The 27,357-nt window shown below is 44.8% G+C and overlaps 1 protein-coding gene and 1 long non-coding RNA gene across 2 annotated transcripts; one reads left to right on the forward strand and one right to left on the reverse strand.

Annotated features, from left to right (window-relative positions):
* Positions 1–1,965: 1,965 nt before the first annotated feature.
* VXN (vexin) lies at positions 1,966–26,646 on the forward strand. Its single transcript, XM_002916373.4, has 6 exons — positions 1,966–2,743; positions 7,077–7,132; positions 14,983–15,133; positions 19,062–19,123; positions 22,249–22,340; positions 24,205–26,646. The coding sequence occupies exons 1-6, from the start codon at positions 2,677–2,679 to the stop codon at positions 24,386–24,388; spliced, it is 612 nt and encodes a 203-aa protein (XP_002916419.1). The 5' UTR covers positions 1,966–2,676; the 3' UTR covers positions 24,389–26,646.
* Positions 2,753–4,993, reverse strand: LOC117803754. The gene is made up of 3 exons (XR_004627807.1): positions 4,874–4,993; positions 3,787–3,869; positions 2,753–2,895 (listed from the first exon to the last, which is right to left on the reverse strand). It is a non-coding gene; the product is annotated as an uncharacterized LOC117803754 (long non-coding RNA).
* Positions 26,647–27,357: the final 711 nt, after the last annotated feature.

Here is a 27,357-nt window from a genome sequence, read left to right on the forward strand (position 1 = left end):
ATATATATAAATAAGCATAAACAAATCTGGAAATGCACCACCAATCTGTAAACAATGATTGCTTTTAGGAAGTGAGGCTAGAATAGGGGAAGTAGATTTCACTTTTTCTGTATACCCATCTATAATTTTTGAATGTGTTATAATAAGCATGTATTATTTTTATTACTTCAAAAATATTTGCAACAGGTAAAAATGATTTCTTAAGAATTGTTTTTCTCTGGGTGTGTTTCACTACATTAGCTCATTTAGTTCTGTATTCAGGCTTATTCATTAGATGTGATACAATATAGTCTAATTGATTAAATTTGGGCTTTCTTAGAAAAAACCTAATCCAGCCTGGATTCCTTGAGATTAAATCCAGGTGACCTTGACTGGCTTCTGCATACCCTAGAAGGTTCATAATTTTAATTTAGCAGCAGGTCCTTGAAACTACATTTGTGTCTTTTAGCTCCTAATCTTTACTGTTACCTCTTATTAAGCGTGTGGTTAGCCAAAACTTCAGGTTTCTTTTTAATAAAATGCTGCTAAACCAGGTCACACTAATTTTGTATTACATAGTTTTTTTTAATGTAAAAGTAAATGTTTATACTTAGTTTTATTAAATTCCATGTATGTTTTATTACCTACAGTCTGTTAACATAATTTCAGTCTGTTAACATAATTTTGGATCTTGCTTTCTATTTAGATATTCCTCTAAATTTTCTATTATTTAAAAATTTAATCACTGTGGAGGTTATAAAATTTATAGACGTGTTTTTAGACACTACTCTTTTTAACTGACAATGACCAAAACCTACTTAAACAAAAAGGACACTTATCAGATAGAGACCAAGGTATCTCATTGAAAACTATCAAATTGGACCATTTTTCTACCCCTCCCTTATCTCTGCCTCTTTATGCTCTTTCTCAATTCTCCACACCCACCCCTCACTCTTCCAATACTTCCCTTACCCCCAACCCTCCATCCCTCGCACTGGCTCTCGCCCACCTGTACAAGTAACCACAGACCCAACAAGTATGGGTCAAGGTGAAAGCGCTTGCTCCCCTCCCCCAGCTAAAACTCGTCACCCTGGGTTTACATTCAGTCCTCAGGCCCTGTCCAGATCATCGGTTCCATTTATTTCCACTGGCTTCCCCTCAATTTCACCCCCATTAGCCCCGAAAACCACCTAGATATTGAGAGTATATACCTTCCCTCTGGCCCCAGTCTAAGGCCCAATTTCTGTTCCCAGGAGGCAGCAGTTTGGGTTAGGTGTTTAAGTGTCTAAGTGTCAAGGGGACAAATTCAGACAGAATAAACATGGATTCCCAGAGCCATCCTCTATGGCTAGGTGCAATTCTGAGACATAAGTGTAATATTGACAACTAACTGATGAATAAATGCCCCAAATTTGTCTACCATAGAAATAGCAGTGGATACCAAGTCCAAGTTTAAGGGGGGCTTTGAACCCCCAGGTTCAAAGGAGGTGGCAAGGCTTCAAAGGTAAAGAATGGAGTATAATTTAATGATTAAGTACATAGAGTTTGGAGTCAAATTAGGGATTAAATCCTTATTCTGCCATGAACTTGGTGTTTTAATCTTGGGCAGATTACTCAGTCTCTTCATGCCTCAGTTTCCTCACCTACAAAACGGCAAAAATAATGGCTAGTGTTGTCGGGTGGTTGTAGACATTAAATGAGATCATACATCACGCTTCCTAGCTCTTAGCAAGCATTTAATAAATGCCAACTATCATTGTTAATATGATTACATCATCATTATCAATATGAAGAAATAAATCTGTCATGGCATAATGAAGGACAGTGGGTTTGACATAATTTCAGACATACCTTATTTCTGTGTGTATACATAGCATATATAAAACAAAATATAGGATACGTATTATTCTATATAAATAGAGGATAATAGAATATATAGAATAATATATACTAGGGTATTTAGGGTAATAAAAATACAATCTTCTTGAAAATCGAATCTTCCTGTGCCATCTTGGGTGTCAGGGCACTGCTGTTGCCATGTGTCTGCAAGCACCTGAAGGGTTGTACAAGGAGACGCAAAACAGACCGCTCTCTAGAAATGTCAGCCTTGTCATGTACTGGCATGAGGAGAGAATGCTCTGGAGAAACAGTCCTTTTGTTTAAAATAGAAACTTGGAAGGCAAATCAACACACGACAAATTATTGAATATCCAGTTCTTCTGGAGGAAGGGGGAAATAAAAGCCCCCTTCGTTTCTGAAATGAAAAGGGTAATTGCTGGGACCAAAATTCACGTTTCCTTTTCGGTGAGATTCTCCAGCCAAGCTTGGAGCTAACCGAGTCGGCGATTTCACTTCATCGTTACTTCACAAAAGACTTCCAAAATCACTGCGGCAGACACAGCAAAATAAAAATGTTAAATACGTCCTGGCTGGGAGGGGACTGAAGCCTCCACGCTCAAAGGTTTACAATAATAGGATTCATAAAAAAAAAAAAAAAAAAAAAAAAAAAAAAAGACAGATGGGATTAGAAAATGTTGCAGTGAAGACTCTGGAATGAGATGAGATCACAGCAGCAGCCTGTCTTTTGTGGACCCGCACAATGATCCCCGAGCCAGACTGGATTAGGAAACCTCGCGACTAGGGGTTCGGAGAGAGGCTTCCGGTTCCCGGCACTTTGGGGGAGAGAAGGCTGAAAGGATGCATCAGATTTACAGCTGCAGTGATGAAAATATAGAAGTTTTCACCACCGTGATCCCTTCCAAGGGTGAGTGAAATTGCCCTTGACGTTTCCTCACAGCCGCACCTTCTGCCGGAGGTGAAGGACAATCATGTGCTGTTTTACTATGGCTTATCCTCGGGTCTCTCTCGGAGGGGTGGATGGGCTCTCTGCTGTGATGGTATCTGTTATTGTTGTGGCTGTTTCGGAAAAGGAGGTACATGGATAAACATCAGTCATTGAGAAACAATCCATCAAAGGGGTGGGGGGATGAGGGCAGTTAAATGCTCCCCGTTCCACTTAATTCAGTCCTGGTAACCCAATATGCCCAGTGAAAGTGACAGCGAGCCATTGTTTTAGGAAACAGAGATGAAAACAAAATTCCCAGGGCAGCTAGAGAGATTCTCTCTTCTTCTCCAGTGAGCAAGTGGGCTCTGAAATGAGAACCAGCTGGCTCAAAAGTAGGATTTCTAACGATGCCATCAAAGGTGAGGAGAAATACTCCTGGCAGGGGCCTGAAATCGTATAAAGTGGTCAGATAATGCCCTGACCCGGGCTGGCCTCTAACACAGATCCCAGGGCCCCTGCTCCCAAACTTCACCCAGAACTAGCGCCGCCAAAACGTGTGACTCTGTCAGCTCTTGTGCTCGGGGTGAATGGTGTCAAGTCCCACGGAGGGCTTTGTGTGCGAGCTCAGCGGACAGCAGGTGTCTGGTTACTGGACAGTTCCCTCGCCCCCTCCAAAGCTCAGTCCTCTTTCCTGCTCCCTCTGTTCTCTCCCCACAGCCCTTGCCTTGGTGGGATAGCCTGGGACTCTGGCTTAACCCTGGTCTCATTGTCAGACTTGAATGAAGGGGGCTGGATGTTTGCTGGTGTTGTGACCCCCTGTTCAAACAACCCCTTTCTTCTTCCCGTGTCAGCCACTGACAGGGCCACTGCTCAGGGGGGAGGGGAGAGACTCCGCCTGGTCACAAAGAGACACCAACAGAACATAAATAAAGCTTTTGACATCTATTGCCACATAGAAAAAAGAGCAAGGAGTCTGCCCACGTGCAGGAGTTGGAACTCTGTCTGGAGCCTCTGAAAAGTACCTGGAAAGTTAAAGCTGACCCTCTGACCCAGCAGTTCCACTTCTAGATGTTCTTGCTCAAAGATGTTCATGGTGGCATTGATTCTAGGAGGACAAAATTGAAAACAGCTTCAATGTCCTTGAGGAGGGGAGGGGGTAAAATGCGGTGTCATCGTACTATGGAATATTCCACAGTTGTCAACAGGGATGAACAAGATCTATGTGTACGGACACAGATCTCAAAAACATAATGTTGAGTGGGAACGAAAAAAGCTGGCTGAAAATGTTATATGTATGATAACAATTACTATATCTGGCAATACAAAACAACTTATGGATACGTATTCAGAGAGAGTATGAAAACATAGGCTGAAAAGATGCAGATAAAATTAGTGATCTTACTAGCTCTGGAGAGGGACAGAAGAAGAATTAGGGGAGAATAGAAAGGGAATTGAAATTTGCCTAATTTTTTATTTCTTTTACATGAGAAAAAACAAATTGGAAGCAAATATGAAAATGTTAAAATATGTCTCTATTTCCGGTCATTTTTTTTCCATTTAGCAATTTTTAAAGGAAGAAAAAAATTCAAAGCCAAATAGCCCTTTTTAATTAAAAACTTATTCAACAATTCAGGAGCAATGTCACACTTCACCTGAATAAAAGCATTTAAAACAGGGCCTTTGACTCAATTTGCTTAGCATAGTGGTCAAGAGAATGCGGCCACTTCCGCACTGTGTGACCTTGGGCAGGCTGCTTCATCTCTATGGGCCCGAGGTTCCACTTTTGTAAAAGAGAGAGCTAGAATTTACCTCCCAGGGTTGTTATGGGGGGGGATGGAAATACAGATAAAACATATAAAGCATATAGAACAGTACCCAGCATGTAGTAAGCACCATTAAATACATCACTTAAAAAATGATTTCTATTCTTGTTCCTTATTTAGAGCAATGACTATGTTCAGTCAAAGATCAATATTTAATCCTGTATTCCTTTCTTGCCATTTTCATTCATGGCCATCTCCTGGTCATAAACCAAGTATTCATTGGTATTCATGGACACTTCACTGCTCAGGAAGTTGTTCTCTAGAAAAGGAGTATTTGCAGTCTTACCTTAGACCATGAATGGAAGAAGTTCACCTCTTCCTACTTCCTTTTTTGCCTCCTCTTGCTTTCTTCAAAGCTATCAAGCAGAGGGCTTTCAGTGAGAGTAGACAGTGCTAGCTCTTCTTAAGTCCCTGCTTATAAGAGAGATTGGTAACTCTTCAATACATCCCCACATTCCCTGCCTACAGAAATAGAAGGTGGCTTAATTTTATCTAATAAGGTTATAGTTCTCCCTGGGTTGCCCTTTTCCCAATGCTATAATTTAGCATGACCAAAATGGCCAACACATTTTCTGGGCACAGTTTCAGCAGCGTGGGCAGTGTGGCCAATGGTTAAGAGTATAGGGCCTTGTTCCACTGTCAACTGTGTGACCCCTAACTTCAGTATCCCCACCACTAAAATAGAGATAAAGCAGAGTACCTGGCTCACAGAGTTGCTATAAGGAGTGAATGAGATAAGGCAAATAAGCCATCACCTGGTAAAGCTCAATGTGAGCAATTATTACCTTTCTATTGTTGTGTTATATCCTTCTTTCCAACATACACACACACATACACATATTGGGTTCAAGTTAATATTTATATGTATTTCTTAGCTGAGCTGTCTTAATGTCTCATAAAAATATGGCAGCAGCAAGTGTTAGAGTGTTACCGAAATATTTTAAAGGCATGGGACAAAGATATCAAGTCTATTAACTGAGGACAAGTGTGGGTTTTTACCTTCTGGAGAGAAAGAGAGCCCTTTAAGGGAAAAAATTCATAGACACAATTCACAGTAAATACAAAAGATAAAAGCTGTGGTTTTACCAAGAAGTTACACCAGAAGTTATTTCCTGAGACACACCAGAGGGGGTTTAATTCTAGGGCACCACAGCATTCAAAATAATTCTCTTGAGGATAAACAGCAATGGGGAGTGGTTGGGGAGAGAGATCAGGGAAGAGCAGGAGGAAATGGAGAAAACTCCAGAAAGAGAAATCCTAATGGAACGCTGTCAGATCTAAAAGTTATCACCTATTCTTTCTACCTACCTTCAGCTTGCAGGGATGGAGGAAAATCATAATTACCACCACTGATTCCTGGGAACTTACTCTTTGCCAGGCACTGGACCAAGGGCTTTATAAATATTAGTTCATTTCTTCCTTGTCACAGACCTCTGAGGTGGGTGCCATTAATTCCCTCTGTCTTACAGATGAGGAGAGGAAAGTGTGGAGAGGATGGGTAATTTGCCCAAGTCACTTAAGTGGCAAGTGGTCCAGTTCTGACTCACACTCAAGTGAAAGGATTTGGGAACCCTGGCTATTAACTAGCACACTGTATCCCAGGTATCATGGCTGTAGGTGCTCTGAAGAAAATAAAACCACCCAGCACTCATCTGATCACTTATCTGATATGTGACAAGAAGTCATCTCAGTTCTAGGCAGGGCAGTGACATGGTGGGATTTCAGTTCCAAGTAAATCATTCTAGCAGCAATATGGAAAAGAGATATCTGAGTATCTCCATTTTCAACAAAATATACACCTTCTTCCAACGAACATTTTTTAATAGTTAATTGATTTTTTAAAGATTTTGCTGTAGTGAAACATACATGATACAAAATTTACCATTTAAGCATTTTTAAGTGTACAGCTCTGTGGCATGAGGTCCATTCACATTGTTGTGCAGACATCACCACTATCCATTTCCAGAACTTTCATCATCCCTAACCAAAACTCTCTACCCGTTAAATAACAACTCCCCATTACCTTCTTCCCCCAACACCTTTGTAACCTCTGTTCTACATTCTGTCTCTGAGTTTAATACTCTAGGTATCTCATATAAGTGGACTCATACAATATTTGTCCTTTTGCGTCCAGCTTATTTCAATTTAGCTTAATGTTTTCAAGGTTCATCCATGTTACTGCATGTATCAGAATTTTATTTCTTTGTAAGGCTGAATAATATTCCATTGTATGCATATACCATATTCTGTTTATCCACTCATCTGTTAGTGGACATTTGAGTTGCTTTCACCTTTTGACTATTGTGAATAATACTGCTATGAACTTTGGTGCACTCAGCCAAGTAACATCTAAAATTGTAATTACACCCTGCCTATTCTCCCCACTTCCCCTCCTCCGCGCCCCTCCCCACTCCAGGTGCAAACCCTCTCTGAGGCTACATCAGCTTTACCCACGTTCTCTGAAACCTTTCCTTTCTCTCTCTTTGCAGTGTCCAGTCCAGCCAGAAGAAGAGTCAAAAGCTCTCAACACCTCTTGACCAAGAATGTAAGGACAACTTCAATTTTGATCCCTTTTATTGGTTTTCATTACAAAAGCAGCATCTAGCTTCTTCACTTCCTCTCCCCTGCTCTCAATAGCCAGGAAGTTTTTCTCTATGGCATGTTGCGGCTGCTCGATTTCCTGTCCTCCCCTTCACCAAAATAATTAACAAATGTCTACCAGACAGCAAACAGCTCCTATTCTGCCCATTTTCCCCAGACACATAGAGTAAATCTCATTCTCTAAAAAAATTGTGTTCTTATTTAAATGGAGTCCACGATGAGTATAGTATCCCTGACTTAGGTGTTGTCCTATTGTTGGCATTTGTGAGGTTCCATTTTTTCACTATTATAAATAGCATTGCAATTAATTTGTACAAAATACTAATCTTTTGGATTAATTCCACAGTAACTTAACAAGTAAAAGGATAAGAATACTTTCATCTATCCCTTGATCCATTCATCCATCCAATATTTTCATTCCTACTATGTGTAAGAGACACTATGCTAGACGTGGAGAATGGTGATTTTTTTTTAAAAAAAATGGTTTCTGCTTACAGCTTTGTCACACATCACGAGGAATTCTGAACAGTTGCCAGGCTTCCAGCAATGCTTTTCCATTTACCTCCAACCCTACTAACATCAACTTTCATTTTTTTACATTATCTTTTGCTACTCTATAAGCATTCGCATTACCTTAAAATCAGTTCACATGTCATTAGAGCCAAAGGATGCTGTAAATTTCTCATTTTACTTACAGATTTCTTTATACAAAAGTTGTCAATCCGTCTTCGTACTTTCACTGAAAAGGTTCAACTGCAAATGGTTTCCTCTTGGTTATGCTGGAGTTTCTATTTCTATCACAATTTTTCGTGGAATACCATTTTGATTTTCTAAGTATCTCAATTTTTGAAGGCCTAGTCTCCATTAAAAAGAATTTTTTTCAGCGTCCTGGGAATGAGATGGGGTTTTAGTCGTTGTTGTTTTCATTAACATTACTTTTTTTTTTAATTCCCAAAGTAGTATGTGCTCGTTATAAAATTTCAAATACTATGACAATATAAAATACAATATCAGAAAATTCTAAGAAGCTGCAGAACATAATGGCTAGGTATATAGACTTAAGAGTCCAACTGCCTGGACTTAAATTCAAGTTCTATCCATTTCTAGCTAGGTGACCTGGAGCAAGTTGCCCACCATACTGGGACTCAACTTCTTTAGTATTGAAATGGCAATAATAGGAGCACATTATCTCAAGAACCATTGGAAGGAGCAAATGATTTAACACATGTAAAGTGCGTAGTCTAGAGCCTGACACACACCAAGCATTCAATTAGTATTGGCGCTTTATAAGTGAAATTTTCCCATACACTAAAGTATCATTATTATGCTCCATTGCTCAATAATGTACTGTTTTGCAATTTGCTTTTTTCACTAAACTGTAAGTCTTGAATATCTTTACATGCCAGTTGACACTTATAGACCTACCTCATTCTTTATAAAAGCTGCATACCATGCCATTATATGAATGTACTATAATTTTCTACCCAAATCACATCTGAAGTTTTCTAGATTATTTAACAAATTTCTACTAAAACAATGCCACAAGTAATATCCTTGAACATATTTTTCATAAGCAAATGTTTTTGAAGATAAATTCACAGATATGAAAATCCTTGGTCATCAAATCAACACGTTGTACTCCTTAATGTTATATGTCAGTTATATCTCAATTTAAAAAAAGAAAATGCTCAAAGGATATGAACATTGAAAAAAATTTATATCCACTGCCAAATTCTTAGCAACTGTGTTCTAAAGTACCTTTACCAAAACACCTAAGCCAATACTGTATATCATCAATGTTGTTAACCTTTGATAATCTGATAGGTGAAAGTATCTTGTTTTAATTTGCATTTCTTTAATTATCAATATCATTCTTCATCTTTTCAGGCATTTTGATATTTTTTCACTATAGGTTCCTAATTCATGTCTTTGGCACATTTTTCTGTCATTGTATTTTTTTTAATGACTTTTGAGAATATTTTACATTAAGAAAGAAAATGAGGGTGTCTGGGTGGTACAGTTGGTTAAGCACCTGACTCTTGATTTCAGCTTAGGTCTTGATCTCAGGGTCCTGAGTTCAGGCTCTGCCTTGGGCTCTGTGCTGGGCGTGGAGGCTACTTAAAAACAAACAAACAAACAAAAAACTAAAAGAAAAGGAAAGAAAAGGGCTTTTAATGGATGGAAATTTTCTTTATGGTAGGGCAAGAAATTCTTACTTTTCTCCTGGTCCCTGATAACTGAAGCCCACAGTCTAAAATAAAAATGCTCCTGACTTTCAAGGAGTGGGTGTTACCAAAAATGGAAAGGGAGGGGCGCCTGGGTGACTCAGTCAGTTAAGCAGGCAACTTTTGATTTCGGCTCAGTTCATCATCTTGGGGTCCTGGAATCTAGCCCTGCCTCAGGCTCTGTGCTCAGTGGGGAGGCTGCTTCAGGATTCTCTCTCTCCCTCTGTCCCTCCACCTACTTGTACTTGCACTCTAAAATAAATATATAAATCTTTTAAAAAATGGAAAGGAAAGGGGTTTTTTGTAGGTAGTTTACAGTTTAAGAAAAGTTTCACAACAGACTTTTTGGTCAAGGGGCTTGAGTTTGGCATTACTCTGGATTTGAAGGAGCCACAAATCATTCATGACTCCAGAAAGATCCCTTGGGAATTGGGAATATTTAGTTCTCAACCGAGTTCTTGCCTTGAATTTCTTTTTTTTTTTTTAAGGTTTTATTTATTTATTTGAACTGAGAGAGACAGCCAGCGAGAGAGGGAACACAAGCAGGGAGAGTGGGAGAGGAAGAAGCAGGCTACCAGTGAGCAGGGAGCCCAATGTGGGGCTCGATCCCAGGAACCTGGGATCACGCCCTGAGCCGAAGGCAGACGCTTAACAACTGAGCCACCCAGGAGCCCCTTAAATTTTTAACCTTAAACAATGTTCCTGTCTGAATCACTAATAATACCAATATCTACTGGCTTTGTAAGGACAGAACAATATTTACAAAAGCTTTTAAAATGGAAACTAAATCACCATACTTTCTAATAGTTAAGTAAGTTCTAGGGAAGAAAATCCTCAGGAGATTTTGAACGTAAACAAAGGAGACAACTCTCAGTGGTGGTGGTGAAACCACATGGGGATGAGATATCAAACCAACCAAAATACGGGCCACAGCCTTCTGGAACTTCAGCCACTTGACTTCTGCCAGCCCTGTAGAACCATGCTCTCAGGTTTCCTGGGAGTGGAAATTTTTGAGAAAGACAGTTATGTTTATGGTTTATGACTTTCCCTCTCCAAAATATTTTTACTTAGAGGAAGAAAAATGACTCAAGTATATGAATACATATTAAAATTTGCTTTTGATTTAAAAAAAATTAGAACCTGGGTCTTGTCTTCAATGATGCAGTCTTTCTCCAGGTGAGACAACTTAGTAATGCCCTCTGGCCTTTGAGCTCTCCTCTGAATTTCTCATTTCCCCTAACAGCCTGACTCATCCTTTGCCTGCAAACCTCAACGCCAGCTGTACAGAACATTCAAATCAGAAAAGACAAGAAAGGTCTTAGTCTACCTAAGATGAGGGAAGTGAGTCCTACAGAAAGAATTGTCTCTGATTATTTGTTTCCTCGTCTGACTGGCTCTTGGCTTCCCTTTGAGTTCCCAAGGAAAATATTCACATTTTGTAACTGCTTGACTCTACCAATGTTTATGACTTTCTTTGTCCTGAAATTCTTATTTGTGTCTGTTGTCCTTGGGCTACCATGTGGAGTCAGGTTCCTTCCTTTACAAAGATCTCTCCTCTCTAAACCATCCTTAGTGCCACAGCAGCTCTACGATGGAGTCAGGCCCCCAGGGGCCATTGATTCCCAGCCCCATCATGATGAGCAATGGTAGCACCGCCAGGAAAGATGGAGAAATGGGATTGTAAATGTCACATTCTCCTCAGATTTCCATCTTATTGGGAAATTTACTGATTTTTCAAAATGCGATTGATGGCACTTGAAATTTCTTATCTGGATGTAGGCACATCTCTGGGTCTTATAAAGAGCACTCACCTAGAAGTCCTAAAACCATGGCTCTCATCCTGGCTCTGCCCCTTATAACTCTGTGACCCTGTAGACACATGACCTCTCTTGGCCTCAGTTTCTCTATGTGTAGAATTAGGGAGTTGGGCTAGAACGTTGTTATGGATCCCATCAGCCCAAAATCATGATGATTCTCCATCACCTAGGTCTCACCTGTCTTTCCAACTCCCTACTGGCCCCCTAGGCTGGCAAACAAACAGAAGTGTGAGTTGAAGACGTCAGTGAGTGGAATCCTGAGGCTTGAGTGTTAGCCCATGCCTTCCATGCTTCCAGGCTCTGACCGGAGACCAGCAGGGGAGCGGCAGTTTATTGCTCTAATCTATCCCCCCTACTTTCAGAAGGCAGTTTGCTGGAAAGGCAAATCCATCACTAAACCCTCCCCTCCCTTCCCGGCTTACTCCTGTACTGGGGGGGGGGGCGCTAAAGAACCTGCTCTCAGACCAGTTTGTTCTAAGACCAGCAGCAGTAGCTGCCCCAAACTGTGTCCTAGAGACCAGAAAATAACCCAGGCTCTCAGTTGTCCATTTCCTGGAGTGGGCCCAACGTGCTCCCCGCCCCCCCCCGCCTTCCCCCGCCCCAAGCCCTCTCAGAGCCTCTGTTACTGTGGGAAATGAGAACCACAAGTTCCAGAACAGCTAAGAAAGGGAAATCTGAACTGGGCACCTCTCCTTCCTTTCCTGCTATTGGCATCCTTTGGGGACTGGAGAAGGGGCACCTGGACCTAAGTCATGACCTGGGAAGTAACCAGCCTCATCCCCATCCCTAGGGAGCCTCCTCCAACCAGCAGAGCGCTGAGCAGCTAATGCCTCTCGCTCTCTCCCTGCTGGTTCCCTTCTCCCACCCCACAGCGCAGAGAAGGATGGCGGAGGTGGAGTTTCTTGTTCCTGAAAGGGAACATTTGCTTCCCTTTCAGAGGAGGAAATGCCGGGTCTCCCTCATGGACTCCGCAGGCTTTCATTACCTGCTTTACTTTCTCCTTGTACAAAGTAGGTCTGAAAACATACCAGTCTCACTCCTCCTCACTCAGAAGAATGCTGACAGAATGAAAATAAAATCAGAAATACCTGTGACAGTCAAGAGCTCTGTGTCATAATGAGGCTCAGGTCTCCCCTATTCAACCTGGAGAGTCACATTCCAGGGGAGAGCCCTTTAGGCCAAGTATTACAAGGGTCCAGGGGGACAGGGCTCCGAACTGCCATTAATCTAGGAAATTCCAGTATTCTGGGCAACATCATGGCACAGCACGGGGCCACGGGGAAGGAAGGTAAGGAGGATTGCAGAGGAGACTGTTAGTGCTGGGCGGTCAGTGCACTGAGCTGGCACAGTGGTGGACCCAGCACTGCTCCCAGCCCAACAGAACCACCACCTTCTAATCATACCACAGTTTATAAATGTATCAAAGCAACACATTGTACACCTTAAACTTACCAAATCACATGTGTCAGTGATATCTCAATTCAGCTAGGAGGAAAAAGGAATAAATATTTTAAATTATTGGGGGAAAAAAAACCCACCTTCTGCAGTGCCCAGAGGAGAAAAGGTACTAATCCTACATGCTCCTGAATGATCAGCTTCCTCCAAAGGCACAGAGTGAATGAGTCTGGGCCCTAAAATGGGCTTGAGAGGAGTTAATTTCCTAACCCAGATAAGACCAAATTGGGGATATATTAGTTTTCTAAGCAAAGGACTATTTGTGGTAAACTGAGCAAAGAGTGACAGCTTCTCCTAGTTTCCTCTTTGGGAGACATGAACTGCTCTCTCTGATTCTGCAGATAAATATGTAGCTTGAAGAAAGAGCAAGCTCTGCTACTGAAACCCCTACAGGTGATAGGCATTTACTCCGCCCCCACACAGCAAGGACACACAAGAATATCTCCTTTCCACAGAACCACCAAGTGTCACGACTGGGGCGTGAGCTCAGGTCTGCATGACCGCAAATGGAGTTACCTTCTTCACCACTGACAACCTGAGAAGAAAACGAACACATACACACACACACACACAGAGACACACAACTTCGTTTTCATTTGCATTTTTGTTCAACATCTTTTCATGTTTGTGGTGTCATGTTTACCATTTGTATTTCTATTGTCAATGGCCAGCTCCTAGTTTTGTTTTCTTCCACTTTATTGATTTGTAAGTGTTCTCTATACATAGGGATCATTCCCCATCATACGTAACAAATGTTGTATTGAGCCACGTTCAGTTCTTGTGTTTGTTGTTTTTAACGTGTATCTTGGATCTGTCTGGTATATATTTTGTTGTGAGAAGTTTGAACACAAATCAATTTCCTGCAGCGACCTGCCATTTATTATAACTATTTATTAAAGATCCAATTTTTCTCCACTAAATTGAAATACCTCCCTATTTAAATTTTTAGAAATGTAGTCTTATTTGCTTCAGCATCCTCCAAAAGCAACACAAGTGTTCTATGTGGATAAATGAGGGGGATCCATCAAAGGCTAGAGAAAAAGGGCTGAGATGGGTCCACCGAACTCACAGATGCACCCAGTGCCCAGGACCTGGCACAGAACGCGTGCCCTTGCAGGACATCTGCCAAAGGAGCAAGCACATGAGTCAATGCAAACCTCAGAGAAGCTACAGGATACAGATCCTAACGAGCTTCAGAGGAGTGAAGAAATTCAGAATGAATGACCCTAATGTCCTGGATATGTATAAAAATATGCAGGATATGAGCCCAAAACTGCTAAGATTCCCTCATCACTCCCAGTATTAAGATAAAATATGGTATTATTTGTCTCAAGTTTATATATTTAAATCATTTCAATGATTTATGTGTGTTTATTATAACTTTTAAGGCCCTCGGTGGGTCCTGACAAAAGGGGTATTTCCTTTTAATATACTTCCCAAAATAACTATTCAGTAGGTGATCATGACTGAAAACACCTTAGCTCTTAGCATTCTGTTTGGGTTTCTGAAATTTCCACTTAGCAAACCATACATAGTGGAAATTCATCTCCCAGCTCCTCCTGACTCAGGAGTTCTGCAAGGTGGTGGAAATGTGAGCATGTGGAGCTCTGCACTGTCTTGCCAGCAGCTTTCTTTTTATTTTTTTAAATTTTTTATTTTTTTAAAGATTTTATTTATTTATTTGACAGACAGAGAGACAGCCAGTTAGAAAGGGAACACAAGCAGGGGGAGTGGAGAGGAAGAAGCAGGCTCCCAGTGGAGGAGCCTGATGCGGGGCTCGATCCCAGAACACCGGGATCACGCCCTGAGCCGAAGGCAGACGCTTAACGACTGAGCCACCCAGAACCTGAGAATTAGTTGGGCCCTGGGTCCTCTCCCTAGCTCTTCCTTCTGCTAGAGCATTCAAAAAGCTGTCCTCTGTGTGAAACGAGGGTGTCTACTTAGCACAAAGACTGTAAGACCCTGGTTTCCAGAACTGTCATCATTTCAAATAGCCTGTTCTGTTGCCAAACAGAACAGGCACCTGGGGGGCAGGTGATATTTTTGGCCTGATGGCCCAGACTCCTGACTCTGAAGGCGCTGCTGGTGAGGAACCCCTGGGACCCTCAGCTTCCTGCACCACGGCACCTGGTGAAATTAAATAAAACAGTTGACTGTTGGGGGCCAGTTAACCCAAGTTCTCCCACTGCTGCTAGCATTCACTGGAGTAAAGCAAACTCCAGGAAGTCACTGCGTGCTCAGGGTACATCTGAAGATCCGAAGGAGAGGAACAAGCTGATTGTCCTTCCTCCCGGCAGGTGGTGATTGAGTCAGACCTCTACACGCCGCGGCCCCTGGAGCTGCTGCCGCACCGCAGCGACCGCCGCGACGGCGAGGGCCGCAGGTCGGGCCGACTCCACGGCGCGCGGCCGCAGGGACCCCACCTTGCCAAGGCCCCGGCCAGACCTGGTACGTGTGCCCTGGATCGAGTCCCTGGAACCTGCCTGGGATGGGGGGGGGGCAGTGACGCGCTTAGCCCAGCAGCCGCAGGGTCTGCGGCCCGGCTTGTCTTTTCCAACAACCTCACGCTCCTCCCTGGCGTCCTCCATCCCGCCAGGTGAGCGCAGCACCTGTGGCGTGGGGCGTGCGCTTCCTGCCCCGCCCCCTCCCCTGCTCGGCGCGGGCCGTCACTGCTCTGAGTGCACCTGCTCTCGGGCCCCACCTACAGCAGCAACACAGAACACCTACCTGAAAAACACTCCCGGGGGAGCATGGATGCTTTCATTTACCATCTTGCTCCCCAGGAAGCCCTGTTGGGTCCGAGAGATGAAAATCATTATGTTCTGCGGGAGAGACAGCTAGTGTAGACATGACTCATGAAGAAACAGAAGCTTACGTTTACAGGCTGTGTGTGTAATTATACAGGCTCTTCATAAACTGCCATCTTACGATCTCACCATTGTAAATGTGAATGACTTAGGGCAATCTGAACAATCTCTAAAAAGAATTTAGGGACAAATTTGTTTTGAAAACTGGAAACCTTGTAGTCTTACCTTCACTATTTTTAAAAATGGCCTCCACCCCAAGCAGTTCCACGGGAATCTGCACCTCGCTCGCTGAAGTCTGTGATGGTATTTTGCCCTTAATTGCTGGTTTAGGTTATTTCTGTTATGTCCACAGCCTAAAGTAACTGATATTTTAACTCCAAAATGCACAGTAGAAAGTCTGGGATGTCCTTCTGAAGGCATTTGGGTGTCAACAATTTTGTCTGTTGAAAGAACTGAAATTATACTTCATCGAGTGTATCTTTTCATCCATCCATCTTCTCTCTTTCATAGATGCTCGACTGGATCTCTAAGGTTTCTTTGATCAGTAACATCCTGATCCTCTTTTTATGACCCGATGTATAATAACGCATTAATCAAGCTATACTCTCTAGCTAAGTGATTACATATACACATATGTAAAGTGAAAGCATAAGGAAAACCACAATCTGCCTTGCAAATTAAGAGGAGATAAATTTTTCTCTGCATCTATATATAGGTGGGTGGGTGGGTGCATGTGTGTGTAGAAAAAGAGAATATCTTCGCTACAAAACCATAAAATGGATTTACAGTCATGTTTCTCAAATTTTAATGTGCAAAAGAATCTCCTGGGAATCTTGTTTTCATGCAGATTTTAATTCAGTAAGACTGAGTAGGACCCCAGATTTTATGTTTCTAAAAAGCTTCCAGATGATGCTGATGATGTTGGTCCGAGGACAATATATTGATTAGCAAGGATTTAGAGACAGTCAAATGGGTAGTTCTCACAGTGGGGTCCCCAGAGCAGCAGAATCACCTGGGAACTTGCTGGAAATGTAAATTTGGGGTCCCACCTGAGATCTATTGAATAAAATTCTGGGGTGGGGCCCAGCAATCTCTGATTTAACAAGCCCCCCAAGTGATTCTAATGCACACTGAAAGTAGAGGACCACTGACCTGTGAGCACCCCAGGCCCATTTACAGAAAAGGAAACGGATACCATAGAAGCTGTTTGATGCAAAGTCACACTGCTTATTAGCAATAGAACGGAAATTAAATCTTGGTTCTGCTAATTTCCTAGCCAATGCCTCCATCCCCCACCCCCAGAGAATAATGTCTTCCCAGCCATCTAGTCTTAGGGGCCACTTTCCTTCCTAAGTAGTTTGTGGAAGCTTGACTGTCCAAGTCACTCTTTTATTGTATAAGAGAACAGTAAGTAATGAAATGGAGAGAATCCGCCCAACATGTGACAGTCAGCTCATGCAGGGAATGTGCTAGGCAGGTTTAAAAAAAAAAAAAAGATTGAGCTGGGCATTGATTCAATTCCTTCAGCTCCCCCAATCTGATAGATGCCAGAGGGGTTTCTGAGTCAAAGCCAGACCCAGCACTTTCCACAGGAAAGGCTGGGCATGGAGTCTTCCATCCTCCCATCAGAAGGATGTGTGTCTCCAGGGAGCTCAGATCTGGGGGCTTGCTTCTTTTCTGAGATGTAGGAGAAGGCTCCTGGATGATGTAGCCTTCTCATGTGGGAGAAAGATTCTCTGAGGAATCTTGGAAATTGCAGGGACTCTGAAGGCAAAGACAAGCTGAGAAACTCTCTCAGCATGAGGCCCTGAACAGGTGAGCCTCAATGCCCGGAATGGGGACAACCACCTCCTGGGCCCTGGATAATTGGCTGCCTGTGGAACGTCTCCACCAAGATGTCCTCAGGCACCTCAGAATCAACATGTTCAAATGGAATGCGTCCTCCTCCTTCAAACCTGTCTTCCTTTCTCAGCTGGGATGTTTCCTTAACACCCCCTTGTCCTCCTCACCCCCACTCCACCCACCATGTCACATACTAAACACTGACAATGTCAGCTCCTGGATATGTCTCATCGCTCCCTCTTGGTACCTACTTCAGGCTACCTGGGCTCAGGCCCCCTTCACCCCTGGTGTGTAGCATCCAACCCTGGCCCTCAGCCTCCAGTCCCTCTTCCCTCTACAAAGCTACCAGAGCAGTCCATCTAAAGCAGAAATCTGCCTCTGCCATCCTTCTGCTTCAGTGTCCTTCCTACCCCCTTCCTACCCCCACTGCCCTCCAGACCATGTTCAAGGCCCTCCGAGAATCCATTCTCTTCTGACCTCTCCAGGGTCACTTCCTGTGACACACTCCCATCCCTGCCCGTCCATACACACAGAAATCCTGAGCTGCAGTGCAGTTCTGTGACTGCTCCATTATATTGTTTCCCAGACCCTCCCTGACCCTGTTCTTCCTGCAGATTGTCCTGTCTCTACCTGGCAAATACCTCCCAGTTTGGGTTAGGGTGTCCCTCAGTCATGTTTCTCCAGCCCTACAAGACCCCCAGAGCAGTTTGCCATTCCCTAGATCATCCTTACCTGGCTTCCTCTGTTATGTATCTCCAAGCCTCGATTTCCTTATCTGGAAAGAGGGGCCTATTATGATATCTACCTAACAGGGTTATGGTAAGGATTAAATGAGACAATGCTTATGTGTTTTATACTCAGCACAGTGCCTGACACAGTAAATACTCAAAACGATGAGCTGCTGTTATTATTTATGCCAGAGCACTGTAGGATATGATTTAATCTTCGTAGTCTTGTAACTTCATTTTATTGCCATTGAAATGTTTTCTTCCTTGGGTTGGGGAGCGTTTCATCTCTATTTGCTATAGTGTGATAGGATGGGGCTTGTTCTGGAATGTCTGCCCAAGGAAAGACTATATTGAAAGCCAGCTTTCCCCCACCTATTGCCAGCTCCCTCAGCTCAACACCTGGATTCTCAGAAGCTGCAGACTTCAAGGTAGAGATTACTCAGAAGTAGGTCAGGCTTCAGGAATAAAGGCATAGCAAGAAGGTTCTCATGAAAGTCTCTTGTAGCCAATGTCTCAGGACCCTGCTAATCTTAACCCTCGACCATCATAAAGCTGTGCTTCCCACCACACAGGCAGACTTCTCTGCTCCCTTCCACAGAGGAGTGTCCAGGATCAGCAAGCTAAATCGCAGTAAAGACTGAACTCCTGATAACCTCTTGTGATGTGGCTCCTTAGGAAGAAAGGACAAGCTAAGAGCACATTCTCCGAGCACCTGCTGCCCGCAGACACAGTACTAAATGCTTCCACACACATGATTTCATTAGACCTTAGCTCTACCCTCCCTGCCCACCACACGCCCGGAAGAGTGCCAGGGGTGCAGGTGACCCACCCGACAGTTGCCCCATTGCCTGACCCTACTGCCTGATTTTGCTGCTTGGCACAAGGCCTTTAGAAACTCCCAGCTTGTGGTTGATTAGCTGGTGAGATCACGGACGCAGAAGCGGGGGGAGTAGAACACAGAGTACTACTGAGTAATGCCTCCTCTGTTCAACCCTACAGTGGGGAGTTCGGAACCCAAATCATCAAATCTGTGTGGGAATCGAGCATATGGAAAGTCTTTGGTAAGTGAAATAAGCCTGGTTAGTTCTATCTGTGGTGCTTTAGACTTCTCGCTCTGTCCTTTGTTTCAGGCCTGAGGATTATCAGAAAGGCATGCCTGAAGGTTCTTTGCTCCTGAAGTCTATCAGCTCACAGCACACCACTGGGTGTTGCTCTCTTTCTTGCCAGAAAGTCAGCTCTTAGGCAGACAGAGGAAGGTATTATTACCTAGTGGACATCTCAAGCACTGGGGGAGAGAAGTGGTTTCTGTGGTAGGCACGTGCCAGGTGGAAACGCCTGACTAATTCCCAGGGGGCAGCTACGGGGGTAAAGAGCTGCGAGGGCCTTAAACGTTGTAAAAACACGAAGCACCAGGCATCTCTGCTCAGGAAACCTCTGGAGGACATGTGCTCCAGGTCAGGGTCTCTGGAGGCAGACTCTGAGATGTGGTGTAGGGGGTAGGAGATGTGTATTAGGGATTGGTACCTGTGACAGGAAGAGGGAGGTCAGCTTGCACAGAGGCTGAACAGCCATGAGCACCAGATACCTCCTGGTGGGAGCTCTGGGGCCAGGGCTACCCATCCGCCTCCCTGAGATGGGCCCAAATGGCCAAACCTTTTTTTCCTCCTCGTTCTGTCATGGTATGTGGGCTGTGCCAGCCCAGGTGTCACCTAGTGAGGGGCCCACTGCACCCGACACTTGCCTGGAGGAGCCGAGAGCCATCTGCTGCCTGAACCCCAGCGGTTGGGCAGCCGTCCTTCCCTGAAGGGAGATCAGGGGGGCACATGTCCAGACCTAGCTCAGAAAAAAAAAATACATCTCCTGTGTCTTCTTCTGGGCATGAATGTGGGTGCCCTCTGGGTTGGCACAGTAGGGGTAGAATCATGGCTAGAGGTGAGGTCAGCTCAGGCATCCTGGGCTCCGTGAGCAGCAGCTCTCCAGATTGGTGGATCGTGCCACAGGAGGACTAGAAAAGACCCTGGAGATTGTGTGGGCCAGCTTCCTCCTTCTGGAACAAATTGGACAGTAAACACTTCACGTCTGAGCAGAAAATCTAATCCAAATACCTCATGTAGGTCATCCCTGTACTAGGAGAACCACACAGAGGGCAGGGATAGGTCACGCTGTTTTATCAGGAGCCCTCTGCCCCAACCTAGTACTCAAGAGAAACTGAGGAAGATTGTCAGGCTGTAACAGCTCAAAGAGCTGCCCTCGGCTTAGGCCAGAGGAAGACCAAGGTTAAGGGAAAGAGGGTGACTCACAGCCTTGGATTAACTGCCCCAAACCTCTGGGCTGGGCTCACACAGTACCCCTGGCAGAGAAGTAACTGCATCTGGGAGGGCAGAACGAGTTGGGATGGGATAGGGTGGTCATGGGGACACAGTGACAAAGAGGCAGCAAGACTGACTCCTTCCCCTGAGCCTGAGACAGTGATGCTGGGGTCCTGCAGCTCATCAGAGGCCCCTTATCCCAGGGTGGGAGAGGGATTCAGACCTTACACAGCTAATCCTGACTCAGTGCTGACATGCACTGGAGGAGGACCAAGGACGGTGGAGCAGGAGAGGCGGGTGTATGTTCCCGGGGCTGGGCTGTTGGCACAATGGGGAAGGAGAGCTCCCGAGAGGCCACAAGGTGGCACAGTAACTCTGCCCACAACCTTTGGCCAGCTAGGGAGAGAAGGGGACAGTTAATCATGATGTCCTCAACCTGGAATTTCCCAGCAATTCCAGGAATGTGGTGACCCTAAACCTTCAGTGGGGTTGGGGTGAAGGAACAAAGCATAGTGCATGCCCATTGACTAAGCAAACTCTGGATTTAGCCCTGGCTAGGGCGTCCTACTTTTCCATTCAGCACACGCTTCTTGAGCACTCATCACCTCCTTGAGGAGGGCTGCAGAGGGCCACCAAAGGGATTAAGTGCCAGACCCTGACACACACCATGCCATCTTTCTGAGGACTGGGAGACTAGACAAGTATATGAAACAAGAATGTCCATATGTCCATACCACATCCCCTGGAGGAACGCCTGGGTGGCTCAGTCAGTTAAGCATCTGCCTTCAGCTCAGGTCATGATCCCAGGGTCCTGGGATCGAGCCCGCATCGGGCTCCTTGCTCAATGGGGAGCCTGCTTCTCCTCTGTCTGCTGCTCCCCCTGTTTGTGCTCTGTCTCTCTCTCTCTCTTTCTGACAAATAAATAAATAAAAATCTTTTTAAAAACAAATAAAAAAAGAAGAGAACCGTAGAAAGAGCTGGTGAAATGCTGAAACATGTCACATAGGTACTCAGGGCTGTGGGGACAACAGACATGAGGGCAGAGAGAAATCCACTTAGGCCACCAGCCTGAGGAAAGGCCTCTGGGAAGAAGTGGCCTTGAAGGGCAGGCAGAGACGAGGCTCCATCCAGAGGGTGAAGGAAAAGCCAAGATGCGAGCTGTACATGCACTTGAGGAAAGGATTCGTTGTGTGTGGGGATGAGCCGAGCATGAGGAGAGGCAGGACCAGCCCCGCTGGGACGGGAGGTGGAGCTGTCACCGTAGCCACAGCGGATGCAGAGTAAAGCTGCATAGTGAGGGGGAGCCTGGTTTTGAGGAGCCTGGGAGCCTGGGAGCACAGGCTGCAGAGTTGGCCTCAGTCTGGTCTGCAGTGGGGAGGGGCTGCAAATCCAGAGGGGCTGGGATTAGTGGCGGGTCTGGTGGGAAGTGAAGAAGTCCCGGGTGACTGGATCTGAAGACTAGGGCAGAGGAAATGGGGAGGATGGCCCTAACCTAGGCAGTCTTCCGAAGCACGAATCTGCAGGATGTGGAAAACAAAGTGAACACAGGCAAAGGGAGTAGGAGGTGGACAGAGTAGTCAGGTAAGATTGAGTTCTGCTCTCTCTTAAGTTCTCTGGGTCAGTGGTTCTCAGAGCGGGGACTGGCAGTACCCAGGACCTTGTTAGAAATGCAGGTTCTCAGGCCCACATCAGACCTACTGAATCAGGAACTGAGGTAGGCCCAGCACAAGCCCCGCAGGGCAGTCTTGATGCCTGCCAAAGTGTGAGGACTATTGTCCTAGCTGGTGGATGGATGGAGCCATCCCCCTTTCAGCTGGCTCCAGTCAGTGGGACCGTGACCACATCCTCACCTTCCCTTCCCCTCTGACACCACCCAGATTCCTCCGGTGGCCCGGATCTCAGTGAAAGCCCCTGGTGTGCTGGAGGCGGCTGCTGCGGGCTCGGAGAATGGAGGTGTTCTGACAAGAGGGTGAGTGCCGTGTCTCCCCACCCGCTGCCGGCAGGACTCACCACCCATTCCTGGTCCTTCGCAGAAGAGTAACAGGTGGCCTGGCTTACAGGCTCTCAAGATGCTGACACGAAATCCATGCCAGCTTTAAATTACCTTTTAATGAGGGCAATAATCCTGGGTCTCTGGAGCGCCTCGTCGACTGTTTCCCCAGGATTAAGCTCAAGTGTTTTTGATGGTTTCCACTTCATTAACACCACTCTTTAGACTTGGAGAAGTGTCATTTGGGAGGGTTTTTGGTTAATTAGATAAACGTAATCACAGGTCATTATCAGAGCCTCCCAGTAGGCACAGCGGTGTCAGAAATGCCTTGTGGACTAGGTGAAGGGCTCCTGTCCAAGGTAAAGAAATATGCAAGATACAAAAGTTTCAAACCTAATGTATAACCTCCATGTTACTGTAAACTCTGATCCAGAACCAGCCGCTAGAGTAGCAGGAGTAAATAGACCCCTCCCCCACCACCAGCAACTCCCTCACTGCCTTCAAGGCTGCGCTAAGAAGATGGCAAGCAAGCGTCTGCAACTCAAGTCAACATGTACATTTATGCCCCCGCCACTATTGTCCATACTGCACGTAGCGGAAAAGTGGCTTAGGGGGTGATGCAGGGTGTGGCCTCTGGGCTCCCAGCGGCTTGCTTGCCCAGCACCACCACTAACCTGCTATGACTTCAGGCAAGTTATCATAACCTCCATGTCCTCACTTACTTCAAAACAAAAGCCAAAAAGTGGGGATGATCATAGTACCCCTTTTGAGGTATTATTGTGAGAACAGAATGGGATATGTGAAGAACTTAGCACAAACTGTGGCTGTTATTTTTCAAGAAACCTACAATCTAGCAGTTGGAAAGACACATCCTTGGGAGCACGTGAGACGTGCACTTTGGAGGAACCGTAGGCTAAAACACCAACCCAAGGGGTGCACACCTTGGAAGTTTAGAGTCCAAGGAGGAAGAGCCCAATGTGAAGTGCTTCTAGATAAAAGAAAATCATCTAGAAAGAATTATAAAAATGAAGTCACTCAATGGACCGGGACCTAATTGGAGAAAAGTCAGAAAGGCATGTAAATTGTTTGAAGGTCTAGTGGCAAATGCCCCTGACCATCCGTAGCTGTTGCTGAGAGCTGGAGTGAGCCCTCAACAACTTACTGAGCTGCACATACCAACCTTTCTGGACACATAGCTGTGTCCAGAGGGTTCTCCATGGTTCCTTTCTCTCCGAGCTCAGACATTCCCATTTCCATGGGTTCCTGGAGGCTGGCTCTTGAAAAGTAAGGCCATTTCTTTCACCTAGGGAGAGGAAGTGAGGAGAAAGATAGACATGTATTGAGGTCTACAATGAACCCAATGCTTTCTTATTTCATTCTCTTCAGAAGTCCTGTGAGTTAGATGAAATTACCCCCCTTTTGTACATGAGGAAACTGAGGCTGGCTGAGATTAAGTCACTTGCCTGGGGCCAGTCAGTGAGCAGCAGGATTCATTCCCTGGGCTCAGGCTCTTTCAATAGCTTAATGCTGGGGGAAGCTTGCCCTTTCCATCAAGGTTGTTTGTCTAGAAGTGGGAGGGGTGGGAAAGGAGAACTTGGGACAAGAGCAGAACTTGAGAGCCATGAACCACTGTGCCCAGAGCCACCTCCTTCCCTCACCCCATGTAAGGATCCTCCAAAAGAAGTCATCCATATGTGTGTCCCAACAGTGACCCTTCCATCCTGGTCACAGGATGTGTGAGCAGAGGAGAAGTAAGAGCTCAGTCTACTCCTTGAGGGCGAAAATTAAAAGTTTGGCTCTGTGAAATGACTGTCCTCCCTACCTACCCCTGGCTTTTCTTTAGATCCAGACATCTCAAGAAGATGACTGAGGAGTATCCAACCCTTCCCCAGGGAGCAGAAGCCTCCCTACCGCTGACAGGAAGTGCTTCCTGCGGTGTGCCTAGCATCCTCCGGAAAATGTGGACAAGGCACAAGAAGAAGTCTGAATATGTGGGAGCTACCAACAGTGCCTTTGAGGCTGACTAGAGGTGACCATCCCCAGGTGCCCTGCGTTGGCCAAAGTTCACTGCATATGGGGGAGAAAACTTCCAGATTGGAACTGAGCCACATTCACGTCTGCTAGTAGCGGGTCCAAACATGTCACCATCTCTTACTCACCAATAGCCCTGGCTTAGGGTACAGGCAAGGAACTCCCCTGGAAGGCAAAAGAAAAGTGTGCCTTCTTAGAATCGATAAAGCCATTGGTCTGAAAGTGGCTTTGGGAGGTCACAGAGTTTATATCCCTATCTTTAAGCAAAACCACACCACAATCAAACTTTCCCAACTCATTTTAAAGACCTCCAAGGAAGGAAGCAGGCAATCCCTCAGTCTTCCTTGTGAGTTGTTCTAATGTGTGTGATTTCTGGTATAAATATAAGAGCTTGATGTTTGAAGCACTTGTAAACACAGTGGTTCTTACTATTCCTCTTATCACATTTATTTCATCTTAACAAGGTACAATTTTTAATGACAAAGCTCTATATATTTACTTATAGTTCTAATATCCATTTGACAGTATTGTCAAGATCAGTATTGATCATTTGGCATGAGTGCATGAATTCTCTATTCTTTTACGTGCAGCTTTTCTATAGAGAAACATGATTAAAAATTAAATGTTGAATGCTAATGTTTTCTGAAGTGGCATAGTCTAGTGAAATTAACAATACCTTGCATTGGCAAAATGATTTTAACTTTTGAAAGTGCTTTCCTACCCATTATCCCTGTTAAAGAAAGCACAATTATTCCCAGTCTACAGATGGAGAAGCCAAGGCATTACGAGATACAGTTACTGGAACTGAATACTAGGTCCTCAAGTCCACCAGACTCCTTGCTCTGCTTATTTTAGCAACTGATTTGAGGAAGGTTTTGAGGGGTAGGAGCATGTCTCTGGGGGCAATGTTTGAAAGGAAAAATTTGATAAAGTTGGAAAAAGCAAGTGATTTAAATGAAATACACCATTAAGTATTGGGTTGAACTTGAAGAAATTGCCATCTCTGTAGGTCAGAAACAATCGAACAATTTCATATGGTTTAACCTAATATATAATATTGTGCTTTCCTTTTAATGGAAATGTCATCATCAATCCCATTGTTAACATCAATAGACTCATGATGACAATATAATAACAGCTCTCATTTACTAAATGCCTACCATGTGTCAGACATGACACTGAGCACTTTACATACATTCTCCCTGTCTAACAGCTCTGGGTTAGGTGTCCTTATCCATTTCATAGATGACAGTTTAAGGCAGTTAAATGATTAGTCTCAAGGTGCCTGACCCACATGGGTGTCAGGCTTCAGTGCCTGGTGTTTGTATCTATTCCTTCACACAGAATAGTTCAGAACACAGAGGAGGATCAAGGTTAGTAAACAATTTTCATCTCAAATGCTAAACGCAGATGATTGACAGAGGCCACCTAGAGTGCTGTGTGGAGGTGGAGTCTGAGATGCAGGCGTGGTCAGTTAGTGGTCAGTTAGAAATGCCGGCCTGTGGAGGTCATTAGTGGCACATGTCCTGCATATCTGTCATTTGTAGCCTCAACTCTGCCCCCAGAAGCCTGGTGTTCTAATTCAGAAGCTTAAATTAATCTAACCCATCTAGCAAAATCAGACACTCCATGGTGGAACTTAGTCTAAGACTCAGCTGGAAATCGCCACGTCTTGGTACAATGAAGAATTCGGCCACGTTACCAGTCTCAACCGTTATTCATAGGTTACCACTCTGACCACGTGTCGCCTTTTGCTAAGTTACCCGTTTCCACATCTCCAGGTGAACCGTTAAGGAGGCATGGAGAGATAAGAGGCCTGGGCTTCTGGGCTTCGGCCTTGTTGATCCCTGCCCTTCAGCCATTATTTTAGATGCTCAGCACCCAATCCTCACGTTGGAATATGATTTGGAGATTCGGACATCGAGCGCTTTTTCAATGAGGGCCTAGTCTCAACGGACAAATAGTCTTGCACAGTCTAGAAAATGGGGCCTGGAGCACAGTTAGGGACCAAGCAGGTGATTTATGCTGGACCTATCAATCATAGTATCCTCAAACTATTTATTTCAACTTATTTAGTCTATAGCTGATGTCCTCCATTTGTATGTGGCACCTGGAGATTTCTGTAGGATGGAGCTAACTTATTTATTTTTAATTAAAATATTTCATGACAAAGTGTTTGCCTTGCATAAAATGTATTAACTGACCAGTTCAAATAAAAATAAAGTATGCTTTGTTTGTGACATCAATAAACCACCACAAGAGTATGAGGCTCACTCATTGAATGAGAGAAGGCTTTCACCAAGGGAAAGAATTATGAATCTGGACCTCACTGTTCCTTTACCTAAATGAAAAGGATTGTGACAAAGAACCCAGAATGTTCTTTCCATCCTAAGGCAATGTCTGGTTTTGATATTACGGGCCCTGCCCAACAGTCCACAGCTGGCCATTTCTGACAGGGCTCGGCCTGGCACGACCTGTCGTCTCTGGGCTCCCCCTCCTCCCTGATGCCCAGCCCTCAGTCCCTACCACAAATCCCGGGGGGCCCAGCGGCCATCCCAGCCTGCTGGCCTCTGTCCCCAGAGGCCAGGGAAGACAGAGCCCTTCTCCTCCGTGCCCACCTCATGTTCAGCCTCCCTGGAGACTGCTGCTGTGACTCACATTACAGCCACTGCAAAAGGGCGCCAAGGCTAGCTCTGACTGCTGTCCAGGATGACAGAGCCTGGAGTCTTCTCGCGCCAGAGCCAACAGGGTTTCCAGGACATTTAGGGTAATAAAATTGCCTCTGTTAGGACCAAGTCCAGTCACATATTTCAGTTCTTACTTGTGTGCTCTCTGGCAGTCCCCCCCGCCGATCCTTGTGCTGCCTTCGGAGTAGGCAGATGGGCAGTGGGTAGGCAGGGACACGGCAGCCGGAGCCCAATTTTAAAAGGAATCATGTGACATGTTGTCTCTGACTCTAAATTGG

This window comes from Ailuropoda melanoleuca, chromosome 9, assembly GCF_002007445.2.
Source record: "Ailuropoda melanoleuca isolate Jingjing chromosome 9, ASM200744v2, whole genome shotgun sequence".
NCBI classification, from domain to species: domain Eukaryota; kingdom Metazoa; phylum Chordata; class Mammalia; order Carnivora; family Ursidae; genus Ailuropoda; species Ailuropoda melanoleuca.